Source organism: Perissodus microlepis, chromosome 5, assembly GCF_051167445.1.
Source record: "Perissodus microlepis isolate ML-2025 ecotype Zambia chromosome 5, ASM5116744v1, whole genome shotgun sequence".
Classification (NCBI taxonomy): domain Eukaryota; kingdom Metazoa; phylum Chordata; class Actinopteri; order Cichliformes; family Cichlidae; genus Perissodus; species Perissodus microlepis.
The window spans coordinates 18,345,421-18,367,563 of NC_140465.1; the positions used below are offsets into that span (position 1 = coordinate 18,345,421).

General features: G+C 43.7%; 3 protein-coding genes across 6 annotated transcripts; 1 reads left to right on the plus strand and 2 right to left on the minus strand.

Moving 5' to 3' along the window:
* The first annotated feature begins 1,281 nt into the window (after positions 1–1,281).
* Positions 1,282–8,374, plus strand: tmcc2 (transmembrane and coiled-coil domain family 2). 2 transcript variants are annotated; one of them, XM_084928451.1, is made up of 5 exons: positions 1,282–1,702; positions 4,199–4,612; positions 4,950–5,572; positions 6,672–6,807; positions 7,095–8,374. In XM_084928451.1, the coding sequence occupies exons 1-5, from the start codon at positions 1,700–1,702 to the stop codon at positions 7,392–7,394; spliced, it is 1,476 nt and encodes a 491-aa protein (XP_084784577.1). In that variant the 5' UTR covers positions 1,282–1,699; the 3' UTR covers positions 7,395–8,374. The 2 variants fall into 2 exon arrangements, with proteins under 2 accessions (XP_084784577.1, XP_084784578.1); XM_084928452.1 differs by having other exon boundaries at positions 1,283–1,697.
* An 850-nt stretch (positions 8,375–9,224) lies between these two features.
* usp49 (ubiquitin specific peptidase 49) lies at positions 9,225–18,332 on the minus strand. Of its 3 annotated transcripts, none has more exons than XM_084928448.1 (7): positions 17,944–18,331; positions 16,517–16,639; positions 14,934–16,378; positions 13,069–13,276; positions 11,258–11,366; positions 10,835–11,040; positions 9,225–10,730 (listed from the first exon to the last, which is right to left on the minus strand). In XM_084928448.1, the coding sequence occupies exons 3-7, from the start codon at positions 16,311–16,313 to the stop codon at positions 10,627–10,629; spliced, it is 2,007 nt and encodes a 668-aa protein (XP_084784574.1). In that variant the 5' UTR covers positions 16,314–16,378; positions 16,517–16,639; positions 17,944–18,331; the 3' UTR covers positions 9,225–10,626. The 3 variants fall into 3 exon arrangements, with proteins under 3 accessions (XP_084784574.1, XP_084784575.1, XP_084784576.1); XM_084928449.1 differs by lacking the exon at positions 17,944–18,331 and adding an exon at positions 17,735–17,925; XM_084928450.1 differs by lacking the exon at positions 16,517–16,639 and having other exon boundaries at positions 17,944–18,332.
* Positions 18,333–19,411: 1,079 nt separating this feature from the next.
* med20 (mediator complex subunit 20) lies at positions 19,412–22,100 on the minus strand. The gene is made up of 4 exons (XM_084928453.1): positions 21,992–22,100; positions 21,642–21,787; positions 19,924–20,177; positions 19,412–19,831 (listed from the first exon to the last, which is right to left on the minus strand). The coding sequence occupies exons 1-4, from the start codon at positions 22,003–22,005 to the stop codon at positions 19,610–19,612; spliced, it is 636 nt and encodes a 211-aa protein (XP_084784579.1). The 5' UTR covers positions 22,006–22,100; the 3' UTR covers positions 19,412–19,609.
* Positions 22,101–22,143: the final 43 nt, after the last annotated feature.

A 22,143-nucleotide genomic window follows, 5' to 3' on the forward strand; every position in this document is an offset into this window, starting at 1 on the left:
CACTAAGGGGCCCAAAGTATGCAAGAAAATATCCCCCACACCATTACATCATCCCCAGGAGCCTGAACAAGGCAGGATTGATGCTTTTGTGCTGTTTGTGGAACATTCTGATGCTACCATCTGAAGGCTGCAGCAGAAATCCAGACTCCTGAAACCAGGCAACATTTATCCAAACATCTAATGTCCAAGTTTGGTGAGCCCGTGCAAATTGTGGCTTCAGTTTCCTGTTCTTTGCTGACGTCACTGGCAACATGGTGTGCATAGTTTGGTTGTAACGTTGGCTGTTATTTGAGTTTCTGTTGTCTATCTGTTCAAACCATTCTCCTCTGACCTCTGACACCAATGAGGTATTTTCTCCAAGAGAACTGCCGCTCACTAATTTGATATTTTCTCTTTTTCCGACCATCAGACCATTCCCGTAAAGAGGTGGCTGTGCAGCAAAATCCAAGCAGATCAGCAGTTTCTGAAATACAGCAGACCATGCCACATTCAAAGTCACTTAAATCGTCTTTCTTCTCTAATCTGATGCTTAGTTTGAATTTCAGCAGCTCCTTTTGACCAGTCTGCATGCATAAATACATGGACCTGAAGCCACGTGATTGGCTAATTAAATATTTATGTTAAGGAGAGGTTGAATACACCCTAATAAAGTGTCCAGTAAGCGTGTTAACGTATTACCTCTTGCTATTATTGGGCCACGATCAATAAGTAATACAATAATTTAAAAATAACAACACACTAAAATCAAGTGTTGTTGAAGTCTATTTTATTTATTATACCTTCCAGTTCTTTTACTTGTTTTATTTATTTATTTATTTTTATTCATTTCTGTTCTCAGTTCCTCTTTGAAATCTATTCCAAGTTTGTTTTTGAAGACGACGATAAAAGCGTGTTTTACGCTTCCTTTTTAGAGGGCGTCCCTCCGCGGAGACACATCCTGACGCACCGTCAGGCACAGAGAGATCTGAAGTTGGGTGAATATATCCTCGAGTAGTGCCGAGTCATGCAAACTGGCTTCTGCTGTTGTGATACCACTTTTTTTTCTACACTCTTTTGTGAAGTAGGCAAATTACGAGAGCGAGTCGGCGCTCTGAGGCGTTGTGTACTTTGGCACAACATCACTGCAGTCCCACACCAGCACAGGCGAAGTGCGCGTGTTTGTACTGGAGTTAGTTTAGGTGAGTGGAGCGCTCCCTCCCTCTACTCACCCCACCCCCTCCCTCCCTCCTCTGGCCTTATCAGCACGGGGGCACCTGCACGCCTGCGCCAAGCTCTCCCAGCCCCTCCATCATCTGTCCCTTAGCTCCCACATCCATTACAGGGCAGGACTGATAGCATTTGCATGTAGACCGAAAGAGGGACAGAAAGAGAGGGAGGGGGAGAGAGAGAGATGTAGGAGAGTGAAGCAGGGGGAGGCGGAGGGAGCATATGACACAAAGGAGAGGGAGAGAGAGAGAGAGATCAGAGCATTAGAGATAGGAAGAGGGAGAGGGAGGCTGCAGATATCGATGGTGTTAACGATGGAGCGTTAGGATCCAGGGAGGTGACAGTTAGCCAGACCCACGGCTGGGGGTAAAGACATTTGAGGAGGGGGGACTCCTCCTCGGTGAGCTCAGGGGGAGGCGGAGGGAGGAGGAGGAGGAGGATGGGCCTCGAACACAGACTTGCAATGGCACTGCAAAAATTGGATTAAAGCAGTATGGTAACGTTTTCTGATATCCTTTTTTTTCTTTCCTTTTTTAAATTTTTCATTTTCATTTTCCTGCTCTGCTTGTGTCTCGTCCTCGCGTGCTCGCTGGCATCACGTCCCCGCGCGTCTCCCGCTGAGTGAAGAATGCACAGGCATCACCCTGTCCTCTTGTTTTCACGCCATAGACATCTGCCATCTCCATCCTCATCCTCACCGCTTCTCTCCCGACCTTCAGGAGTCTCGGCTTCATCCACGGCGTCGCTCCGTGGATCTTTTATTATTATTATTATTATTATTATTATTATTATTATTATTATTATTACACGTTTAAATAGAGACACCGCGTCAGGTTTGAGCACCACCGCAGCCGTCGCTATATGCCGATTTGCGCTTTTTTTTTGGTTGCCTGTTTTCACCCATATGTAACATTGCACCCCAACTCACCCCACCTCACCCCCTCTGTCCTGCGAGTGACAGCCACTCAAAAAAGCATCCCACTTTTTATTCATCTATTTATTTATTTTTTCAGAGATCAGAAAAAAATGATTTGTTGTTTTTCCATCACGGGGCTGCAGTCATGCGTTTTCCTCTCCATCACACCGTGATTGTAACCTACTTTTACAATCACAGCGCGTGCTCATTTCACGCAGTCGCGCAGATATAATGTAAAATAAATCCTCGCGCCATCCCGCAGACAGAAACGAGAGCAGTGCTGTGAGAAATATCTCACAGCACTGCTCTCGTCATGTGTGAGCCCAAGCTCGTGTCTGAGGGTCTGATTGCTGCGTTTTGACGTCAGGCGGAGAGTCATTATCAAACGCGCCATCTGCCAAAGCCGCACATAAACATATAATACTGACCAGGGAATCCCCGCGTGGATCTGTCAACGCGGGGTCTCGTCGTGTAAAAGGGATTACATCCTCAGGCTGTTATGTTTTTTGTTTTTCTGAAGGAAAAGTCAGACGAACGTTCAGGCAGAAATAGATTTACATACACGCTCAGCGTGTCTTTAGCATTAAAGTACACGCCACGTGCTGCACACCTTCGTGGGTTTACGTGTGCAGTTTGCTTCGATCTTAACTAATCGTCATCGTCGTCTGCTTCTTCTTCTTCTTCGTTTTTTGAGGCTCAGCAGGGCAGGAAGCATCATCTAATTAATGCATGGTGGCCTTTCTATGTGGTCTCTAATCTCTCCGCTAGATCGGTTGAAGCTAATATGCCCCGAGTGGGCAAAATGACACATTTTGACAGTCTAAACTGCTCCCATCGAAGGAGGTTTATTTATTTTGTTGAGTGATTTTACTGAGGTTACTCAGGTGTTTTGTTTCTGGCAGTTGAGATCTGGAAAATATAATCTGCAGTTTAGAAAAACAGAAGAAATTTTGTTTCCTGCAGAAAGTAAAGATTCAAATACTTTACATTTTGTCTGTTTCTGTGAAGAGAATTTTTTGAATTACACACAACTAAAAATGAACTGAGTGTTTTATGTATGCGACTTATATGATGTACTTTAATTATAAACGAAGCATTACTGTTTTATTGTCATACAGCACCAGTCTTGAGCCAACCCTTGTTTCTTTATATTTTGCTTCGGCTTTCCAAAGGTCTTTCAAAGTTTTTTCTCACTTTCAGTCCAGTCCTTGTACCTATGAGTCATTCAAGAACAAAAACAGCATCTAACTCAAGGGATGAACCAGTGTTGTCTCGATATGTGACAGAACCTTAGCAAAGAACCGATTTTAAATGGCATCATATCTAATAAATATTTAATAATAGATTTTTTAATAAGTCTAATCTAGGCACTTTGTTACTAGCAGCCTGTCACAACAGCATATAACTTGTTTCCATTTCTTTAGCTGAATCTTTGAATAATGCTTAATATAAAGTTTAAAGGAAGGAAGGAAGGAAAGGAAAGGAAAGGAAAGGAAAGCCCTGACACAGGACCTAAAAGATGCATCTGACCTTGAATGTCCTTCAAGTATCCTGGATATCCCTGAAGGCTACATAAAGAAATTACAAGAATTACAAGAAAGCTTGAGTAAGAGAGTTCAGGCGGTCATAACAAAATATTGAATTTCAAGCTCGTTGGAGTTGTACAAACTCTGTTTGCCTTAATGTGCTGTATTTATTTTAAGTTTGCAAGTATGTATGCAAATCACTGCACATATTTCCCATTAACACACATAGACATAAAGAGTGGCTCAAGACTTTTGCACAGTAATGTTTATGTGAATATAACACCAATAATAACAGTAGTACCTGTGTTGGCACCACATGTCTGCAGATGAACTTCTTTTCTTGTATAACCCAGTCTGTGAAGAGTCAGCTACAGTGAAGATGCTTCTCCAGCGCCATTTATCTGAATAACCTTTGTTATCTCTACTTTTACACTTTTATACTGATGAGGCTCTGATTCCTTAGTTTGACTAACACCTCTAATGTATCTGGAGCAGTTGTAGCTCTCTTTTCACCCATGAATAGCAAGTCACTGCCCTCTTGTCCCCTCAGCTGGACAAGAGTGAGGTGGCAACTCTAGGCCTGCCCTCCACTACCAGCCATGGAGGCTCTGACACCAACATCAGCATGGACGGAGCGGGGGCAGCAGCGGCGGTGGGGTCGGTGTCTGGGGGCATGGCGGGGGGAGCGGAAGGTGCTGTGGCCGGTGAGCCGCAGCGGACACGTGCTGCTCTGGAGCATCTGCAGCAGAAGATCCTAAAGGTCACCGAGCAGATTCGCGTGGAGCAGGAGGCGCGTGACGACAACGTGGCGGAGTACCTGAAGTTGGCTCACAACGCGGACAAACAGCAGGCGTCCAGAATCAAGCAAGTGTTCGAGAAGAAGAACCAGAAATCGGCACAGACTATTGCGCACTTACACAAAAAACTAGAGCACTACCACAAGAAGCTGAAGGAGATAGAGCAGGTAAGTGTGTGTGTGTGTGTGTGTGTGTGTGTGTGTGTGTGTGTGTGTGTGTGTGTATGCACGTGTTTTTCTTCGTGGTCTGTTGGAACATTTATCTTATGAGTGACTTGAACAAGTGTTCAGTCTATCTTTGGGAGCGCAGTGGAGTCCAGAAATAGACTGATGATTTCCCAAACACTTATTTAAACCAGTGCATCCCCCCTGTGCCTCACCTGATTCTTCACTGCTTTCCTCATCTGTGTTATGAGGGTTAAAACTTACCCTCATAACATGATCAGCTCTCTCCTTTAGGATCCTCCACTTCTCTGCTTCCTCATTCCTTTTCCCGTCTTCACAGAATGGGCCAGCCCGGCAGCCGAAGGATGTCCTGCGGGACATGCAGCAGGGACTGAAGGACGTGGGGGCCAACGTTCGTGCTGGGATAAGTGGATTTGGAGGTGGAGTAGTTGAAGGGGTTAAAGGAGGAGTTTCTGCTCTCACGCACACGGCCGTTGTCTCCAAGCCACGAGAGTTTGCCAGTCTTATAAGAAACAAGTTTGGCAGTGCTGATAACATTGCTCACCTAAAAGACACGCTAGAGGACGGAGTTGGGGGCCACGCTGAAGACACCCCCACGCCCCGCGCCCTGAGTGGAAGCGCCACCCTGGTCTCCAGCCCAAAGTACGGCAGCGACGACGAGTGTTCCAGCGCCACGTCCGGATCCGGAGCGGGCAGTAATTCTGGTGGGGCTGGTGGAGGAGGAGGGGGTGGTATGTTAGGCCCAACGATGGGGAGCCCCAGATTGGACGGGCACCACCACCACCACCATCACATGCATAGTTCATGGGACTCTTTACTTGAGGGACTGCAGGAGATCAAGGCCAGCCAGACGCACATGGAGGACGCCATCGAGGACATGAAGGGCCAGCTGCAGAGCGACTACTCTTACATGACTCAGTGCCTGCAGGAAGAGAGATACAGGTAGATGTCCCTGCAAAGAAAAGCGATCACTAACGTGCTACACTGAACATCAAGATGCAATTCACACAAGGAAAAAACAACGCAGTCCCCACTGCTCCTTTTAAAATCATCATTAAATATGCATATTTAGAGCAGGGGTGTCAAAATTAAGGCCCAGGGGCCAAAAGTGACCAGAAAAGTGCCGTCCACTAGACGTTATTGGAAAATGTGAAGGAGGGCATCGAATTTGAAATTTCTGACTACATTTTCAGAGCTTTTACAGCTTTTCCTTCTGATAAACACCTCCCTCTAACAGTGCATGCAACACAAATTAATTATTCACTTAATAATTCATTATTAATTAAGTAATAGATAAACAACAATAGCACTCAGAGAGCACAACTCCCCCTGAAGGTCAAGGAGTATACTAAAGCTTTTGTTTTGCAATGTGCTATCTGACCTTTGACCTATGACCTTAAAGCCTTACATGCTAGTGTATTTTATTATCTTTACCCAGATGATTGGTGCAGAATCGGCCAAAATCTTTGGCTTCAATAAGCTGCAATAACTTCAGATTTTGACATATCTTCATGCAGTGTGTGATTTTGTCATCGTGATCAATTAGGGCATCATATTGAAAAGAATTAAAAGCGTGTTCTCTCCATGCCCTTTCAAATGTTTTTTTTAACCTTGGGCGCTAAAAAATGAAGGTTAAGGTCAAATGCTTAGCCAACCTAGGTGATCATGTCATTAAAGCCTGTTATACTGTTGTGAAGATTGAAGATCCATAAAACACTGTGGGTAATATAAAGTTTATACTGATTTTTATATTTGGTGTGACCCAAATGAAATCAGCTGAGCTCTTATTGATCTCTACCATCACACAAAATCTCAAGATGGTAGATGGTAGAAAGCAACAAACAACCAGAGGATGAATTAAATACAAGGAAACTTCCATTTTTTTGCCCTCTACTAAATGTATGTTTTGTACAATGAGTCCACAATAATAAAAAAAAGAAGAAGAAATGACATCACAGGGATTAAATATGTAGATAAACCATGTAAAACAAGTTTGACATGCATGCTTTGGAGTACAGTGTGTGCTGCGCTGTGTGTTCAGGTACGAGCGACTTGAAGAGCAGCTGAATGACCTGACGGAGCTGCACCAGAATGAGATGACCAACCTGAAACAGGAGCTCGCCAGCATGGAGGAGAAAGTCGCCTACCAGTCGTATGAGAGGGCGAGAGACATTCAGGTAAAAACAAAGACTCTGATAGATCGTTGGAGACTTTGGAGTTTGCTAGAAGTTGGGATCAGAGCTGTGTGTGGGCAATATGTTTTTCCAAAACCTGTATATGCTTCAAAGACGTGAACGTACAAACTGTGTTTACTGACTGTGATTTTCAGAGGTAGTCTCAACTCTGACTAAAGCAGTTGAATTAAGACATTATCGCTCCCTGTAAAAGGTTTCGTAGATTTTCAGACCTTTGAAAAACAAAATCGCACTAAGTGGGTTCATTTCTTTGGGATCTGCACACACAGGAGGCAGTCGAGTCATGCCTGACCCGCATCACCAAGCTGGAGCTGCAGCAGCAGCAGCAGCAGGTTGTCCAGTTAGAAGGAGTGGAGAATGCCAACGCTCGAGCTCTGCTGGGGAAGCTCATCAACGTCATCCTGGCGCTCATGGCCGTGCTGCTGGTCTTCGTCTCCACTCTGGCCAACTTCATCACCCCTCTGATGAAGACCCGGGCCCGCGTAGCCGCCACTGTCCTGCTGACATTGCTGCTGTTCGTGCTGTGGAAGCAGTGGGACTTTGTGGAGCTGTGGCTGCTGCCCAGCTAAGCTTCCTGAAAGACACTCTACAGGAGGAAGAGGAGGAGGGGACCAGAGAAGCTGATTCCAGCTCAGTTTGCCATCACTGAAGGGACCCAGAGACTGAAGTGAAATGAAAGCCACTGCGGCGAGTTCCTTTTGAGTTTGAAGGCGGAGTGGGAGAGAACAAAGCACGGCACTTTTTAGTCGAGACCCGGCCTACAGGGAGCGCCGAGAGGTGTTTACAGAGCAAAAACAAGTGAAATTCTCTGCTTGCCAAGTGACAAAAGACATCCTTCCTTCTCACCCACATGTACCGGCACTGATGACCAACCGTCGATCGCATCGCTGTCACCAAAAACTGAGTTTCTTGCAAGAAATCTTTGGCCTTTTTCTAATGATTTATGATACATTCATTACAAAGACAGGAGCAAAAATAAAATGCCCGATCATGTTTGCTGTAATCTTCATGTTGAAGCTAATGTGTATTTGAGAGGAACAAGGGTTTTTTTCTTCTTTTCTCCATGAATGTTATGTGCTCATGCATGTCCTCATATGTGCACTGAGATGCATCTAGCTGGCATGAGTTAACATGTCATTACTGACAGACTGAATCTTCTATAACTGCCATTTTGGTGTCAGAATTGCAGCGCGGATCTGTCGTATCTCCACTCGGTGTCATTCCCGGTTTGTTTCACATTCTTCTCTGGTGTTGAAGCAGTGCTTTTTCTTTCGTTTTCCCTTTTTTTTCTCTTGCAAATGAATGAATAGTTAAAAAAAAATCTGCTACAATTCACCATACTGACTCAACAGTGTAAAAATCTGCTCTGTCCACAAATGCATTTTCATATTATATCTATTGTAGAACTGCTACTATCCACAGTGTCAACTTAACTGGCATGTTCAAAGTTTATATCCAGTTTGCAAAAAAAGAAAAAAAAAAAGAAAGAAGAATTATTGCTGTTTTATTAAACAATGTAAGAAATAAATGATTTCATATATTAGGCTGACCTTGAGTCATCTCCTCATCATCCTTCATGCCGACACCCGTTTGTTTTTTTTTACTTTTAAAAACGTATTTGCATATGCAGGCACCAAAGTATATTATCTTTTGATTGCTTAGAATAATTGTAAGATTATTGCATATAAATGGGTGGTTTTGCTGTTACAATGTGAATACATGGGAAGCATAAAAAAGCAGCAGAGAGTGGATAAAGCTCCAGCTCTGACTGTGTGCATAATCATCTGATTACCTTTGGTTGCAAGAGGTAGGCCAGAGGGACGGGTAAATGTTAGTTTGCGGTGAGCTTGGCCATCCTTTTGCTCCCTTGACCATTGCATACAAACAAAGTAACATAGATCTTCCATAAAAGTCAGATATGAAGCATGGAAAAAGGGAAATTTAGGAGCTTCCAGTGTGAAAGAGTCCCATAAGCTGATTGGTCTTAAGCATTTAAACACATACACATATCTTAAGGGAGCATTTGTAGAATGCCGTTTCAGACACTGTTGGCATATTTTTGGATCATAATTACTGATTCGTATCTTTTTCATTTGGGAGTGGCGGCCACGCCCCTGATCACTTTACTGTTAAGGCAAGAAAGAGATTTACATTTGATTATGAGCACCATCCTTGGCTGGATCAGATTATATTTCTAAGAACACATTAGTGGTTAGGCCTCGGATCAGCTGTGCATCCATCTGCTAACCTGATTATTTCAGTTCTACTTTACTGTCTCGGCTCAGCCATGAAGCTAAATTCATGAAGCTGCTCATAACCTTCTTTTAATCAGAATCACCACTCCCTCTGGAAAAAATACTATATTAAAAAAAAAAAATAAGCAAGAGAACCAAAGCATCTCAATTTTGTTTTGTCTTTTTAATAATTACTGTCAGGCAAAACCCATATGACCATTACATTTATGACAGGTATTCTTACAGTACACGACAGAACTCAAGGGGATCAGAGCCGGTGGCATGGCCACACCTGACCGCTAAAAAGTAAGACATTCATCGTCATTAGATTGTTCCAACTGTCACAGAGTTCACAAATGTATTTTGCATTTGACTCGTATCAAACACAGTTTTTCTTGACAACCTAGCAAAATCTAAAGACCTCGATAGAAACAGCAGAGTAGAAAAAAATAAAATAAAAAAAGACAACAGAAAAAAACCCCAAAACACATTGTATATAACAAGCAGAAGAATTCCTGATTTTCTTAAATTTCCTGTCAAGATGCGAGATGTACAATATATTGCTTTCAGGTGCTCAACTCAAAAATGGGTACCCCAAAAAAACAGATAAAAGAAAGAAAGAAAAAGAAACCACACATTCTTCGGTATCTACCCTTTAACTCGCGTCCCGTCTCCGGCAGGTTAAGAGAGGTGGCGTGTCCAACCCAGGCTCAGACCGATCTAACCGCAGGAGGAGGAGCAGACACTTCAAGGTGTTACGGGAGCCGACAGCAACAGCTCCTCCCGCAGCTTTCCACTGAGTGTCTGATACTCGTGCTTTTTGCTTCTTTTCATGGAACAGAGCGGCTACAAAATAAACTAAAAACAAAAACTATTCGTGTTCACTGAGAGCCTTGAGCCTAAGACACAGTATCCAGTCACAGCAGTACATCTGAGGGAGAGGACATGATGAGATACAAATGACACAGGGGTGAGTATTAAAAGTTTCCATAACTGACGTTTCACGATAATTAAAAAAGCTGAGCAGAAGGCAACATGGAGCGTGGACCATCAGTGCGGTCGCTGGCAACGTTAAAAATGTGTCGCTTCATGTAAAGCTCAGCGGTCAAACGCACGATTACGTGTAAAAATGCACATCGTCAACATTACTGTGGCCAAACGCTCCAAAGTCCAGAATCCGTGTTGCCTTTTTAATGTAAAATGCTGTCTCGGGGAGAGCGCCTGGTTGTTCCCAGACTCAACAGACACGAGCCTGATGGTTGTTGTTGTTGTTGTTCAGCAGGACAGAGTCCGACCACAGTCTTCAGGCCAGGAATCAATACGCTGGTCCTACAGGCTGAGAAACCTGGGCTTCATTTACGAAAATGTTTTCTTACCGAGTCAAAAGTAAGACATAAACCCAGAGCTTTTTGATCTACTAGCTATGGCAACATTACTCACCACTATCATACTTCTTATCTGGATTGTGCTGCTAAAATGTAATGGCATCTGGGAAAGCGTCAGAAAACCTTTTCATGAATGCAGCCCTAAGTTTCCACGCACAGGTTATCATCACAGCGAGAGGTACCTAAGCAGACCTCTGGGTATAGAAGAGAATATAGGCCTGAGTGTTGCACACTTCCTCCACACTGCAAACCTTCATCTCAGAGTCATTACAGTGGACCCAGAAACCTGAGGATAGCAAAGGCACATTAAAAAAGATGTTAAAAAAACAACAACACAGCAGAACATTTGCATCTTAAATAAATCACAGGATGCGGTGCGCTCTTCCTCACCTCCTTCTGTATTGTAGCAGTATGCGGTGTAGTGCCCTGAGCCGAAGCCTTTACCATGATGCATAACTACAGCAGACAGATCGTAGGTGTAGCCTCCTCTGTGGACAGAGTGACCTGAGCCTGTGCAGCAGTATGGTTTGATGTTCAGAACCTGGTCAAAGGCCACATGGACGCCGATTTTCTCCCTGTGGTTCCGCCCCGACCATCTGCCGTACAACAGGCGATAGTTAGTGTTGCTACACTTCACAAAAAAAATAAATAAAGGTTGAGCACCCCAAGTTCACAACGACAACGCAAACAGAAAAAACAAGATCAAAACTACAGGAAATCCTGAAATTTCTTTGAGGAATTTCAAAGAACTTGGTTTGGAAGTTAAAAAAAAAGAAAAAAAAATTATATATATCAGCCTTTACAGAAACTTGCCTGAAGCGTTTGAGGTGCAGCCGGAGAACCTGAGGTAAACGGTAGATCAGAAGCTGCTTACATGCTTCTGACAGAACTAAGGGTTTGTGGGATGATTTCCGTCTTCTTTCTGAAACCATGAAACAAGGAGATCACAGGTTACTGATGCGAGGCTTTGTTTCCGCTGCACAAGTGACGCTTTCTTGCAAAATCTCAGGCTTTGCGAAAGTGTTGTGTGGCTCTCTCAAAGCTGCCAGCCTAGTTTTTAAGTCACTGCCTCCGCCGGAGCTGTCAGCAGGAGATTAAAGAGCTTCTTAGACAATGAATAAATAAATAACACCGTTGGCTTCATTAATCTGTTGAAAGCATTCAGTCATTCAGGTAAAGGTCACTTTACACACAAATGTTCCTCACGGGTACATTCAGATGCACCCACAGTTCTACAGTGAACTCTGTATGCACACCATGGGTGAAATCTGACAATACATTACCTGACAAATCATACTTGAGGTAAGTGTTTACACTTTACTGGTGTCTATTTGATGATTTGGGACCACAAGACTTCGCACTTCAGTAAATACAGCAGCTTTTACCTCACCTCCCTGAAATGAATTACTTAAACATTTTTTCCTGATAGATCCTGTCTCCATTCCAGTGAAAACTTCTAACTACATAACTGGAAAATCTGTTTTCTAGTAGCGGGGTGACTAGTTGTTCTGTTTACTTAGAAGAAATGGCTACTTTAGTAGGAAAAATGCAGGAAAACAGAACACTAGTACTTGAATGCAGCTTACATTTCTGGATGTATGCGAAGCCGGCAGCCTGAAATTTGTCTCAAAACCCTACGTGACCATGTGATGTGATCTGTGCGTGCCAGGCCATTCGTGAGTAGGAGGATGTCTGTAAAGTTTCAGACATTTGTATGCACAGAAATTGTGAGCAGCTGATCAGTATTCATTCAATATTTATTCAAATGTGGATGTGCGCATTTGTAAAACAGTTTTCCGTGTGGTAAAATTGCTTTGAAATTGCATGTGGACTGAAGCACCTGCTTGTGTGTTCTCAAACGCTACACACACATCAATACATACATTTGTAAATCTTGCTTTATGCATTTGGATCACACTGAATGCATGTGTAACACTTCGGAGACAAACTTCTCTCCATCCTGAAAAATCAAGTCTTTTAACTGAGAACGTCGGGAAACACATGCATGCAGTCGTAATCCTGCGCAATCCTCTTCATTTATGCGACAGTTTGCATGTTACTATTGTGCGTCTGATGAGAATGAAATGACAGCTTTTAATTAGTCATGACCCGGGTGTGCGTTTAGTTCCGATGCCATCAGATTAACAGGAAAATGTTCTGTACGCTTCATTTTTACAAGTTGCCGTCCTGACATTCTCCTCAGTTATTCGTAGAAATACCTCGCAAGAAAAACTGCATTGACCTTTAAAGAAAAAGCAGGGTCCGGAGTCAAAATGAATAAATCATGAAGGGAAATCTATAACTTTAAGTTCCACTTTGGATAATAACTTATTTAAAACCAATTCCCATTAGAATCCAAATTCTTGACATTCATCATGTGAACCCAAGTGTATGGTCCACTATCCAGTTCTCTGTCTGATGAATCAAGAGAATAATTTAACTGCTAATTGATATTTTAGGGTTGATAAACAGCTTTATCAGAATGCATCCAAGTTGTCATATAATAGGCAGATATCCTGAAATAATACAGATTTATTCAACTCGAGCTTAAGAAGCAAAGTCTTATCAGCTAATAATGAACTTAAGACGAGCTTGGCTTGTGGTGCATTAAACATTGTACTGACTGTTGCAGTGGTTGCAGGCGTAGATGCTGCCTTCAAGAGCCTCCATCTCTGTAAACTTGGACAGCATCTCAGTGAGGGTGCAGCTACGCTGGTAAGCCGTCGAGCTCGAGCCTTTGTCTATGCTGTGGTATCGCTCTGGAAACTCCAAAGACAAATCCCAGAATGGCTCTACTGTGTTAGACTTGTGCTTACAGGATAGGCATGTCACCTAAAACATACAGAGAAGAGGAGGAACACAAGCAAAGGTGAGTGTGACGATGATTCCAAGTTTCAGCTGTAGCAGAACTCTGGAAAGTGCAAACAAATAAATAAACTGATTTAATAAATGAAACAAAAATATCTGCCGGAATTACAAAACCAGACACTTCCCCATTCTAACTACATTCCAGCACAGGTTTATGCTCTTCATACATGATCACAATCAATCAACTGTCTTCTTTGGCCTGTTCTTCCAGTCAACTGCTTAACCCACCGTGTCTCTGCATTTTATTCTTTAATGCAGATACATGCCTCTTTTTTATTACTGAACTCACGATCTTAACTGTGATTGGTCAAACCCTGCAAACAGAGCTGAACAGATGCAGTTAAGACTTTTTTTGTTTGTTTATTTGTTCACAACACCAAAAACACATCACCTTGAAGTGGATTTAATTTTGAATTTTAAAAATTTAATCACAATTAGAATTGCAGAGTGTCGCCTTTGAAACTGCTGGACCGCGGGACTGTGTAATGCGTGCATGTTGCATGGGAAGCGTTTTGGGTACTCCACCTTGCTCCAACAGTCCAAACACATGGATGTAAGGTTAGCTGGTGATTCTAAAGCAGCTATAGGTGTGACAGTGAGCAGGAATAGTTCTCCGTCTCTCTCTGGCTGTACCCCGCCTCTCGCCCTATGACAACCAGGATATCTATCATAGGGCTGGTGGATAAGAAAACGCAGAGATATTTTGCAGGCATTTTGCCTTTATTGGGAAGAGGAGACTGCAGATAGAGTGAAAATTTGGACATCACAGAGACAATACACTACAACGCACCATTGTAGTGTATTGTATTGTAAGTCTGGTCCTCCTCATGCACCACCCTAAATGATTATGGGAATGTGGTGACGTGACATCACAGTTTTTTCATGCACCCACAGACTTGGATTAACTGGAAATCTGTATCCATGGCATCTGTATCTGCAGCACAGTGTATAAATTTCAGCTTATATATAATTGATATTAACTGATATGGGCCTTTGTGATTGGTAAGAGCACCTAAGTTGATACCTTTTACTGATGTCAGTGGCCGACATTTATCTGATGTCTCATGTGAATTTTCTCAGTGTTCAAAGTTAACTGGGGACTAACTGAAGGACAGCTACAGGAGCTGATTACACCTCTTCAAAACAATGACTACAGCTTAACTGTACCCGGTGAAGCATGTTTTTGCAGAAGCATCCCAGAAACAGCACCTACTAAAAATACCACTGGGTCATTTTTTTCTCCTTTTTTTTTTTTTTATCTTGTCTTCATCTTGTAGGAAGGAAGTTAGACCCAGGAGAGTAAAGAACATGGTCAATTTTCAAAATAAAAGGCATGAAGACTAAAACGCTATCCTTTTACTTATCACTTATTAATTAACATTTATTACTTATTTTCTTATCAGATTTGTGTCTCTGGCACAAAGGGGGAATATAAATATACAGAAATAATAATGAAAGCAAAACAAAACACAAAAGTCAAAATCTTGGCATTAGCCCAGAACTTCACAACAGACATGCAGAAATGGAAAGCAAGAGGGAAAAGAGATAAATACACAAACAAAACAACCTACATCACACTGGACAACACGGACTGCATGCAGCTATAAGTTAGGAGTCTCACCTGGCTGAGTAGCTGCCCGTGAAAGATGGTGTTGAGAACCTTTAGCACTTGCTTGGATAGTTTCCTCTTTGTGATGGGGATGACTATCCGCCTTTTGGACCCCTCTGTGTCCAGCTCCTGCTGCACCTTGTCCAGCAGCTCACACAAGAACTCCTGGGCATCCTGCTGGTCGTATCCACGGAAAGCCGGGATGAGGTTCCACACAGAGTGCAGCATGGCAAAGGGAGATACTAAAGACCACCGGCCTGACCACATGACCCTGAAAAGCGTATGTAACTCATGGCACAGAGACATCTGCTGGCGGGTGGAGCAGCGAGGAGGAGGCGAGACGCTTTCCTTTTTCCCCACGGGCAAATTCCAACAGCCCGCCTTCCCCATACGTCCAAGAGGGTATTCTGCCAGCGCTGTGTTACCACTGCTGACCACACCTCCTGTCACCCCCTTCATCCCCTGGGAGTGGTTGGTCTTGGCCAGTAGCTCCTCAGTCTCACACAGGTCCAAAGTGAGAAAACACTCCCTGAATTTCTGCAGGTGGCTCAGCACTTGCAATATTGAGTTCATGTAGCACGTGTTCCCCAAGTTGCGCAGACCGGTGACCCCCGGAGCGAGTCTCCGTCGTGTGACTGCATGCGTGGAGTAGTATCGCCTCAGTCTGGCAGCTTTGCCATTCTGAGAAGTCTTGCGGGACAGGGTTAAAAGTGAAGGCTTCTTTTGGGCAGGAGGAGGAGGTAGGCGTTCTGGAGGGTCGCGAAATTTGCGTGGAATGAGTGTGATGGTTGAACGTGGCGCCTGAGTAAGAAGCCTAGCACTCTTCCTGGGAGGAACATTGCCAAGTTCTTCCATGAGTCTCTTTTTCACCTCCTTCTTTTGTCTTCTAGCTTCCTCGAGTTTCTCTTTACGCTGACTCTGGAGCTCCTGATGTTTGCTGATCCACATCCGGAGCATTTTCCCCAGGAGTGCTTTCCTCCTGTGCCGCAAGGCCAGCTGCATGGCGGGCTGCGGCCCACTTTCCCCAACCCAGGGAGTACACTCCCCCCCTGTTGAAGAGCGCAGTGAGCGCCTACCCGGGCTCCGAACAGTGGAGAGCGCCCCTCTGAGGAGTTTGAGGTCACCCTCTGCGTTATCGTTGAGTACATAGTCTCCACAGGCAAAGCAAAAAACATCCAGCTCTCGCACCTCCATAGCCAGCGGATGGTGCGACTCCTGAAAGTGTTTGAGTGAGTGCTCCTCCATAAACCGTCCACAGGCCACGTGGGAGCACTTGAGGCAGGCCCACACCGAATCGGTGGTGCTGCAGTCGACACAGTGCCATTTTTGCGGATTAAGGATCGAATGGTCTTGGCCTAGGCGAAGGCGTACCACGTGCTTACAACGATCCATTGCTCCAGATACACATGTGGCCTCAGCGATAGGACACACGTCCCGCAGCCAAACAGCAACTCATTCTGTAGGGGAAGAAAAAAATAAAGCAAGATTACTGCTGATAGCAGAATCCAGTGTTTTTGTTTTCTGTTTTTCTAATGAAAAGACTGCAGTGTATAAGCAACTGTCACAAAAACAAAAAAGAAAGAAGATGTACTAACTGGAAAAGGAGTTTTTGTGATCAAATTCTGGACAACACATCACAACATCTGCAAAGAACACAACAGGACAGTTCAGCCCGATCACCCATGCCCACCGTCAGCACCAGCGGCTCCAGAGAGAGTCTGAGAAATAGGGGTGAAAGCTGCAATGAAAAAACAGACAAAGCAACCACTCCACCCCACAACGACAGAGATAAATCACGCACTTCTCCAATTCATGAAAACCACGCATTTAGGAAATTCTCAAAAATCTATCTTTACACAAAAAAGTGGACTGAAAACAAGTGATCATAAAACTTCTTAACAAAAAGTAACATAACCAAATAACTCAGGAAGTGACTTTATTGTGGGAATCTCCTCCAGTTGTGACACTGACGGCCCTGGTTGACATTGCTGTGAATAAACGTGGCAAATGATTGACATCTACAGGAATCGCACACGGAAAAGGAACTGTTATGTCGCTCTCGTTCTTTAAGAAAATCAACATGTGGCCATTTGATCAGAGGCAATAATTAAAACGGAGCTTTCGGGCAAGGAAATGATGACATGAGCGCCTGCCTGTCCATTGAAATGATATTCTTAACGTTAATGGATGTAGTTATGTACCTCACCAGTACCAGCGCTGTGCTACATCACTTTCTTTTTTATCCATCTCTTTGTGTAAATGAGCCACTACATTAAAATAATAATAATAACAATGGATAAAAATAATAATGGCAGCATCAACTTTCAGGTCGGCGCAACTGTTTTTCAGTCGCATGCCACGCTTTTTGCACGCTACAAGTTAACCGCCTCAACTCCTGCATGTGATATTCACAAATGTTAGAATTTCTCCACTGTGTCTGTCCGTGTTTTAAAAAGGATGCCTTCTGGCTCAGACAGGCTGGCTCTTAACGCCATGCTAGGCTATCCCACCATCACCATGCTGAAGAACAAAGAGCAGCCAGAGAGCGACTCTCCAGGAACATCCAACAACTTTGTTGGTCCGAGACAGCCCAGCAGGCAGCAACTTAGCTGCCGCCGCTAACCGTTTTTATCCACGGCGGCTGTGCGTAGGGTTTACACCGCTTGCCCCCCCACCTCCTCCCTCCCTTCCCTCTGCTGTGTCTCGCCTAATAACGCGCGGAGTTAAACACGGATTTATTCGCTTGGCTCCAAGCAGCTAACAATTCGCGTTATCTGCTCGCCACAGTTGCTAACGTTAGCTAAGCTGCTAACCTGTTTGTTGAGGACAATCGAAGTTAACCTAACGGCTGCCGTCGGTCGCTAACGTTAAGGCTAGCAAACTGCGCCGTTAACCGTTAAAAAAAAAACTACCCGGTGACATTCACCGCAGGAAGCCGGCTGCTGAAACGCGGCTCTCGGCCCTATCGGTGCCCCTCACTATATTTGCAACACCTGATAATGGTAAAGCTGGGTAACGTTACCATCGCCAGCATCCATCCATCCGGTGTACACTCAGAGAGCTGCTTGTTGTCCTCCTCACAGATTGAACAACCCAACTCTCGATCCGAGCACAGACCCCGCCGCTCTCATTGGACTGGGGCTGAGCGGGAGCCGGGCTCTCATTGGCGGAAGGGTTGAACAACAGGCAGCAGGATGGACCGTCCGTCCGTCCACCCACAGCGGCCACATGGAACAATAACCGAGGCCAGAGTGGAAGCCGGGTTTAAGAGGACAGCCGCTACCCCTGACCCCCGGTGTCCCCGTTAAACCCCGTGCGCGCCATGTGTCAGCTCGGTAGTGTTAATCTGGTAAAATACACCTGAGGCGCGTGCGTGTACTGTGCGTGTGTTTAGCTTTAAGCGCCCTATTAGGCGCATCTCCTTTGGATGCTGTCGTGGGGAGGGACTACTTTCAAAATGCGTCAGCGCAAATCAGTGTAATTCAAGTTTAAACATAAAAAGAAAGCCGCTGTCTAGAAGAAATGCGCAGCATTCAGGGAGAGTTTGAAAGCTGAATAACATATCACAAGTTCTAAAAGAGAAGTCATGTCAGTTTTATCAGCTTTAATTATAATACAGTTGTGGTTACGCTGCATATCCAGGATTTTTTCACATGAGATTAGGAGACGCATGGATAAAAATAACCAAATTAACAATAGCAAATATCGTAATTTAGTAGGACACTTGAATTATATATATATATATATATATATATATATATATATATATATTTTTTTTTTTATTTTTTTTTTAAATCCAATTACTGGTAATTTAATAGGACATTGTTCTGCATTTTTACTTTTTTCCCCCTGCTCTAACATAAGAGTCCACTCGATGCCAAGCATAAGTGAGATCTTCAGATTATTGTAGATTAAAGTGTCTATTCTCAGATTTTAGAAGCTAGATCCAGTCTTTCGGACATTTTAACAATCCAATATAAACAATCGAACTTACTGTCACCCTAAGATATCTGCACAGATACTTCTTTGTAATTTAATAAAGCATTTCCACTGTAAACTCATTACATGTGTAAGCACAAGCCTCCACCTAATACTGAAACACTAATCCAACTGCATAAACCTAGGGATTGGACTATGAAATTCCTGGACCTGTAGTCAACATTTAGTTCATTCATTCCTGTCTTTCTGACAGAGAAAAACAAAGAAATCTGATTGTTTGAAAAGGAAAATCTCTCACCTGCTTGTGACATCATCTTTAAACGTTCAGCCAGCGCAAAACTTGGATGATGCAACAGATAAAAATTGACCTCTCTCACTGATAAACGTCATCAGATCAGTTGACAGTCAACCGGGCCAGTGTTCAGCTGATAAATTGGTTCATCCCTGTGTAAACCAGCAAGAAATCAATGAATACTTTGTGTCTCTACTCTCAGATAAAAGAGCACCATCAAAAGGGCATCGCAGTATAAACGCTCAGAGACTTTGACTACTTGTTTTCACTGTGTCTCTTTATTGCAAATGCTTTCATCCAACACTAATGTGAAGTTCTGCAGTGATAATAAAACCCCAGATGTTCAAAAAAAAAAAAAAAAAAATGCCTGGGTACCAACGCTGATCCATAGGACCAGAAATATACCAACATCTGTACAAACATGGAGAGAAAAAAAACAGATATCTTTGTTGCAGACTCAGCGCACATTGGTTCCAGGGATTTGCAGCTTGCGCAGTTTGTTGAATAACTCCAGGTACTGAGTCATGGTGTCAACACAGTCTGTTGGTGCAAAGAGTCCCTCGGGCTTGGCAGCAAACACAGATGGCAGTTCAGGGACGCTGGGGCCGAGAAAGGACTGCATAAACTCCTTCATGAGGTTCCAGCAGTCCCCAGGAACGACACAAGGGCAGTACTCCACCTGAGGAAGCAAGCCAGGAGTTAACGCCTCAAGGAGAGAAAGCAGAAGGGCGTGACTCGTCTTTATCACAGCATATATACATATACACGCACCTCTACTGATATCCCTCTGGCACTGGAGCTCATCGTCACGGCACCAACTTTTATCAAGAAGTCGCAGTAGCGATATCTCGAACCACGAGACTCCACCTTGTGTCCCTTGGCATTCTGAAAGTGACTTTTCAGCTTCACCATGAGGACATCAAAATTTGCATCCGCTATTAGGCAGGGTCCACCTTCAAACAGAGCCAAGCAGCTCAGGGGGGTTTCAGAGTTGTGCATCACATACAGGAGCTTGGAGGGCTGACCTACAATGGACAGACAACACTTAAAACTGTCAGGTGAGATGAGGAAGGAAATGAAAGTTCCACAAAGTTAGAGAGGCAAGGCTGAGATTTGCAGCTGAGGTTTGGACGTGTACAGTGAGGGATAGCAGACATATTGGGCAAAGGATGTTAAAGATGGAGGAGCTGCCAGGCAGGAGGAAAAGAGGAAGACGTCAGAGGGGATTTATGCATGTAGTGATGGAGGACATGTAGATGGTTGGTGTGACAGAAGAAGCTGCAAGGGTGAGATGGAGGCAGATGATCTGTGGTGACATCTAAAGGAAACAGACTTCTGGCCTTATAGATATACAACTATTACTTATACTGATGATGATTGTTATTCTCCCACAGATACATTCAAAAACTGTGGCGAAACAGTAGCCAAAGATGCACAGGAGTAATCAGCGGTACTGAAGAGGATAGTAACAGTATGTCGATGGAACTTGTAACATTTCTAAGGAGGTGCACACCAGGCTGCTGAAGCATAAATCCCCAATAAAAGTGACTGCCTTACTGTGTTGACCTAACTACAGCCAATCAAACTGGTAAATGAACCAGTACACCAGTACTTATGTAGCTTGTTTTAATGTAGCTGAGTACTCAAAAGCACTTCCTACTACAAATCTCACACTCACATTCATACAGTACTTTTGTCTATGCCTAAGTGTTTTCTAACACACACACACACACACACACACACACACACACACACACACACGGATGCATCAGGGGCAACTGAGGGTTCGGCATCTTGCCCATGGATACTTCAGGATGCAGACTGGAGGAGATGGGGATCTATGACGCTCTCTACCAGCTGAGCCACAGCTTGTGTGACAAAAAAGTGAATTTTGACGTTTCGTTGTTTTTTTTTTAAATATATATGTTATGTTTGCTAATATTGGTAAATAGACTGCACTCAGCAGATTTTGTGAAGTGGACATATATATATGTATATACTGGTTTTGCAAGTATCTATATGACACTGACTTTATTGTACCTATATTATAGTCAGTCTAGTCTTTACATATCCTTTATAGAACTGTGATGTTATATTTGTCACAATTTCTCTTGCCCTCTTTGTCAGATCTCTCTAGAATTTTTTTTTAATGTCAGTGACACTTAGCTACATAAATAAGGGAGATATGAAAATCACTTTGCCAAAAAACAAGTTCTGCTTTGTGATAGAAATGTTCTTTCTTACTCAAAATGACTCAGAATCGTTCATGAGAGATCTGTTTGACAGATTATAGGCCAATAAGTCATTTACAACAGTTCAAATACCGGCAATCTTTTTTTTCTTTGCAAACAATCACACGAAAAGGGGATAAAATACTCTGCAGCCCCACCTAGACAGGGACATCAGGTCAGCCTCATGGGTGAGTGCATTAATGTGATCTATAAATCTGAATTCTAAAGCTCAGAAACAAACAGATAAAAAAATATTACTGCTGGAATTTCCCGTGGCATGGTAAGTCTCGCAGTCCACGCAGAAGCTGCCTTGCTTCACGGCGCCCAGCTGCTCCAGCTTTTTGTGCAGCATGTCCACAGTCTGCTGCACGCTCTTCCCCTCCGCCACGGGCACCTGGCACACACTGCGGGGCACAGCAAGCAGAGCACTTGAGCATACACTTTGCCCTGTGTCACGTTACCAGCATTGTTGAATGAGACAGAGCCACGCTCCGCGGATCAATGGGACAAAAAAACACGCAGGATGGTTGAGGCTGGGCTAAAACTGTTTGAATATTTAGGGGTTAAAAAATGTTTAAAATCAAACGTAGGTTTAAAAACCACCTTACCAAGTAACACCCATTGATGTTTTGCCTCTCTTCACTTGTAGTACGGTGTTTGAGCACTTCCGGGTTAAATAAAACGCCTTCCGGTAAAGTGAAAGGAAACAACAGAAAAAAAATAAATAAAAAATAAAATATTATTGATAATAAAGAATGGT

Bases quoted from the DNA above. Each gene is read 5' to 3' on its own strand.
- tmcc2 (XM_084928451.1), top strand. The intron at 4,613-4,949 runs GTAAGTGTGTGT...CCGTCTTCACAG, and splicing joins AGCTGAAGGAGATAGAGCAG to AATGGGCCAGCCCGGCAGCC. The intron at 6,808-7,094 runs GTAAAAACAAAG...CTGCACACACAG, and splicing joins AGAGGGCGAGAGACATTCAG to GAGGCAGTCGAGTCATGCCT.
- usp49 (XM_084928450.1), bottom strand. From the start codon at position 16,313: ATGGATCGTTGTAAGCACGTGGTACGCCTTCGCCTAGGCCAAGACCAT. The intron at 11,367-13,068 runs GTCAGTACAATG...TCATGGTTTCAG, and splicing joins CGCCTGCAACCACTGCAACA to AAAGAAGACGGAAATCATCC. The intron at 10,731-10,834 runs GTGAGGAAGAGC...TGCTATCCTCAG, and splicing joins CTGCTACAATACAGAAGGAG to GTTTCTGGGTCCACTGTAAT.
- med20 (XM_084928453.1), bottom strand. The intron at 20,178-21,641 runs GTAATATTTTTT...TGTCCATTGTAG, and splicing joins TGCCACGGGAAATTCCAGCA to GTCAGCCCTCCAAGCTCCTG. The intron at 19,832-19,923 runs GTGCGTGTATAT...TTGCTTCCTCAG, and splicing joins CCAGAGGGATATCAGTAGAG to GTGGAGTACTGCCCTTGTGT.